Source organism: Buceros rhinoceros, unplaced genomic scaffold, assembly GCF_000710305.1.
Source record: "Buceros rhinoceros silvestris isolate BGI_N320 unplaced genomic scaffold, ASM71030v1 scaffold5520, whole genome shotgun sequence".
Taxonomy (NCBI): domain Eukaryota; kingdom Metazoa; phylum Chordata; class Aves; order Bucerotiformes; family Bucerotidae; genus Buceros; species Buceros rhinoceros.
In genome coordinates, this window is record NW_010391178.1 from 43,836 (window position 1) to 48,744 (window position 4,909).

The window sequence follows — 4,909 nt, forward strand, 5'->3', positions numbered from 1 at the left end:
GTTCTTTCTCTGTAAAAATGTTTATAGAACTACTAGAAGGTGCACATAAATAATCAAAGTGGTAATAAAACTTCTGTGAGGTCAGCTAATGTGGCTTATCAGAACATCAAATAGTAGTTACACCTAAGCACAGGTATGCTGATAGATACGATGAAAGCAGCCCTTCTTATTAGTCACACTGTGTATCTGACTCTTGCTCCATTCTTCAGCCTTTAAATCAACCTCACCTGGTTCTTACTATTTAGTCTTGTAGTTTATCTTTCACAATGAAACATGCTGTTGCAAGAACGAGGCCCAATGTGATTAAAATTAGATAAAACTGTGGTTGCTTTAAGTCTGGAATTAGCTAACCATAAGACACGATCAGCCATGAGATGAAACTGAGGACTGCATCTTCACTGGGTGTAAATTGACAGGAGTCTGGCTATTTTCAGTGTAAGGTAATGAAAACTAAGTTCTGGGAGACCTTTTTTTATGTTAATACTTTATGGGGCACATAAAGCAAGATACCAGGACAATCCTTGTATAAGTAAGAAACACATTTTTCATGTTGAAGACTAGTCCTAGATTCCTGGTCTGCTGTGGCAGGGTGAATATTTAGGTGGCTAGAAAGGAATAACCCTGCCTATATTAACTAAAACAAACAAAACAAAAAGTGCCCCCCTCTCTTGGGCACCCAGTTTAATTTGTGGGCTCTAATTCAGATTCTGTTCAACAGAGTGCAGATGCAAACCAAACAAAATCAAGACAACAAAAGCAAAGGAGTAAACCAGCTTTCTATGGTTCTTTCTTTTATTGCCATGACAGTGTTTCCATTCCTTTACAGCTTTTTGGTCATAGTTAAAGTAGCTGCGTTCTTTGCTGAGTTTGTGAAACTCTCTGTGGGAACCTAACCCAGTAAAAAATCATATTGCTGAATGACTCTGAGATAGGAATAATCCAGAGGAAGTACGATATGGCAGGATCTTTTCCAGGAAGGACTACATGTAAGTTACGATGTACAAGTAGGATCTGGCGTTTCCCTCTTAAGTACTTTGTTCCTTTAGGGGTTCAGTTCAGAGCTGCCATGACATATCTACCTCAAGCACTCACTGCAACCTTGACACAGATGGAGGCAGGTAGGGCTTGCTCCAGCTCATGCCAGCAGGCTGTGATACTTGGAAAAAAAATGGGAGTGAGTGGAACAGACTGCTCAAATAGTCAGGTCCCTACCCCAACAGTCACAGGGTCAATGGAGACTTGGACTCCCCCTGAAAACATTGAAATTTCCCCTTTTGGCAAGAATGCCAGCTATGCACCCTTATGTGAGCAGAATGCCTAAACAGGTTAAAATACTACAGCTACAACCTTTTCTCTTTTACAGCTTGAGAATTACATTGTGGAAAACATGAAATCGGAGATGGTGCAGCTGCAGCAGAACGCTGTGCAGAACCACACTGCCACCATGCTCGAGATAGGGACCAGCCTCCTCAGCCAGACAGCAGAGCAGACAAGAAAACTCACGGATGTTGAAACCCAGGTATGTTCCTAGAGTGGTTTTCTAAAAGCTGTTAAATGCAGAGATCTTTTCTCATCCTCTTTTCTTTTCTAATGCATCTCCACACAAAACATTTCAACACAGGGCTCCAAGAAACACACACACTCTGTTTCTTGGTGCCACCAGCAGTGATGACTGACCCTTGTTATGTGTCTTTCTTTTGGTTTCATTTGGTCAGTATATTTAGGTCTGTCTGTGTAGAGCAGGCAGGGCTGTCCAGGAAACTAAATCAGTATTTGACTTTAAATAAACAGTCCATCTACATACTGTGAATGATACAAGTGTCAAGCTAAAGAAAGAGTTTCAGACTAAAGCAGAGCCTTTGATCTCCATTGTTGTTTGCCTCTTTACTACTACAAGAAAATTTGTTTATTTTCTGCAAGATGTTTCCAGTTATTTGAAAAGTAGTGTATGTCGGCAGCTTTTAATCTATGAAGAGAGGGACAAGCATAAACGTCTCTATAATATTGTGTGTTTGATAGTACTGTAAAACTGTATAACATCACATGAATTTAAAGAGCCATCTCCATACGATTCCTAGCACTAAAATCACTGTTGTGATTGAAGTGACAAGAGAATCCCTGTCATAACCCAGAGTTCAATTTCATACTGGGCTTATACCAAAGATACATACTACTTTTTGCCTTTTGGATTATTTTATCAGTTTTAGATGCATACATGTTTTCCTTATTTTTGCTGACTTCCTTTTGATCTTCATAGTGTGTGGTATATTACGGCTGCACTGCATTCATTGTTCATTTAGAACAGGAGGAATTAAAGTATTTCATTCATTTGGTTTGTTCTAGTAGCACATGTTCTTGAAAGATTCTGCTCTATTCCACCCTGGTGAGACCTTACCTGGAGTACTTCATCCGGCTCTGGAGTCCTCAGCCCAAGAAAGACATGAACATGTTAGGGCAGGTCCAGAGGAGGGCCACAAAAATGATCAAAGGGATGGAGCACCTCTGCTATGAGGACAGGCTGAAAGAGTTGGGGTTGTTCAGCCTGGAGAAGAGAAGGCTCTGGGAGACCTTATTGTGGCCTTTCAGTACTTGAGGGGAGGCTGTAACAAAGATATGGACAGGCTTTTTAGCAAGGCCTGCTGTGATAGGACAAGGGGTGATGATTTTAAACTAAAGAGGGGAGATTTAGGCTAGATATAAGGGAGACATATTTTACACTGAAAGTGGTGAAACACTGGCACAGGTTGTCCAGAGAGGTTGTCAGATGCCCTGTCCCTGGAAACATTCAAGGTCAGGTTGGACAGATCTCCAAGTAACCTGATCTACTTGAAGATGTCCCTGCTCACTGCAGGGGGTTTGAACTAGATGACCTTTGAATGTTCCTTCCAACCCAAAGCATTCTATGTTTCTATGATTGTATGTTTCTACTCATTCACGACTTCCTCCTTTAAGCAGGTAAGGGACAAAATGTGCATTGCCTCTGTCTCTCTTTTCCTTTGATGAATCACTTCAAGGTAGCGGTATCACTGGCCACTGCATGAAGGAGCAGACGACTTCCTTCTTCTATACGTGTTGCTGAAGAATTCAGGGGATGTTCAAGATATCAGCGGGAGTGGCTCTTCCTTGTTGCAGTACATGCTTTGGCTTTCAGATCAGTGATCTTATTTCCCATCTCCCCTCTTTCAGCAGAAAGAGAAAGTCCCTGTAGTTCCTGGCTCTACCATCAATCAGAAAGGAGTGGTGCAGGTGGCTCAAGAAAGTGAAAAGAGTCTGCTCTTGTCAGTGATAGTGGTAGCCAGCTGCATGGCAGAGAGCTGAAGGTCTGTAGGATACAAGGAGAAAGGAAGGCCAGGATATTATGACTGAAATAAGTATTCATATCAGAATAAGGAAGAGTATGAAAGACTGAAGATGGAGCTTTCACCTCCTTGAAATCTCACTGACGCCTCTCAATCCCTGATCCATGCAAAATCCCACTGATTTCCTTTAAGCCTTCTTTTCTGCCTGAAGCTCTACAATTTTTGTAGGCTGCTCTGCAGATGTAACCTCTTTAGAAATCTATTGGTGCTTTCCTGTCTTCTTACTTCTTGTGAACCTTCATAATACACCCTGAATTTCTGCCAGGTTCTTCTGAAACTGTGGTGGGGCCCTCTGGCAGTTCCAAATGTACCCATCTTGAATAACGTAACAGCTGCATACTTACAATTTCCATTTTTTTTCAAACTCTCTACCCTTAAAAAAAGGACAAGTCAGGTTGCTCTGTGAATTTCAACAATTCCAAACATAAATAAAGCATTGGATTGAGTTTGAGAGCCATTTTCTTTGCTTTGTGTTCTGTTACAAATTTCTATAGGGCATGCATGAGAAAATATTACCATAAAATCCTATGATGATATTGGTAAATGTCCTTCCAAGAAAGGTCTGATAGGTTCCATTAAAGAGGCATAATTTTCAGTTCCAGAAGTGATTTTATGTTAACTGTTGAGTGCACACCTATCTACAAAAACTATTTACACATCCTCTTCAGAATTTATGTAACGAACAAGGCTACCCCAACAAAATCATCTAACATTAATTAATAATGTTGTTTTAATTCTTGAAAGCATTCTGTTATTTCCACTTTTGAGCTATTTTTTTTTTGTTAGAATCTATTCTCTTTCACCTATTTAAAAGGCTTCTTTCAGTCTTATGTACTTCGTAAAACTTGTGCTATTCGTACAGACCACAGCTAAAGTGAAAGACAATTGTGTAAAGCAATCACACAGGATCACAACCTTCATCTTAAAAATCTGTGTAAGAGTGCGAGTAGCGATAACATAAGCAGACAGCAGACTTCTGCCAACACTGCAGAAGAGAGAACTCAGGGGAAAGCTAAAGTAGGAGATCTATTTACAAAAGAGCGGATGCAACACTTTGGTTTCAGTCCAAGTACTCTTGCAGTCTTCTGGTTTAAGCGTGCTTTGTAGGAATGCATGTTTGAGGCATGCCTCTTGTTCTTTCCGATGAAATGAAGCTTATTTGGCAGTCACCTTTTCTTTTTCTGCCGGCCCAATATTATTCTCCGCTAAACTGGGTGCCAGAATATCAGCTGGTATGTATCAGTGTAGCTTGATTGAGTTCATTTGCACCAGCTGAGCAGCTGAGGTTAAAAAGGGATTTAAAAACAATTTTTGACAAATCATCAAATCAGAGTGAAATGGTTGCATTATGTTGCTGTAACTACATAGCTAGGAGAACATAAACATTAATGTTTTTAATTTATCTTCAAGGTGCTAAATCAAACATCCAGACTTGAAATTCAGCTGCTGGAAAATTCACTGTCAACGTACAAGCTAGAGAAACAGCTGCTCCAACAGACACATGAAATCCTGAAAATTCATGAGAAAAACAGGTAAGAATCAGTAGTTGG

At 40.3% G+C, this 4,909-nt stretch overlaps 1 protein-coding gene across 1 annotated transcript in view; it reads left to right on the forward strand.

The window, feature by feature from the left end:
• Positions 1-955: 955 nt before the first annotated feature.
• The window catches only part of ANGPT1 (angiopoietin 1), a gene marked incomplete at its 3' end in the record, with an annotated part of 49,473 nt that continues 45,519 nt past the window's right edge, over positions 956-4,909 (forward strand). The window contains exons 1-3 of the mRNA XM_010140444.1: positions 956-986; positions 1,341-1,519; positions 4,770-4,891. Of these exons, the coding sequence (XP_010138746.1) occupies positions 956-986; positions 1,341-1,519; positions 4,770-4,891 (332 nt within the window). The remainder of the gene's footprint in view (positions 987-1,340; positions 1,520-4,769; positions 4,892-4,909) is intronic.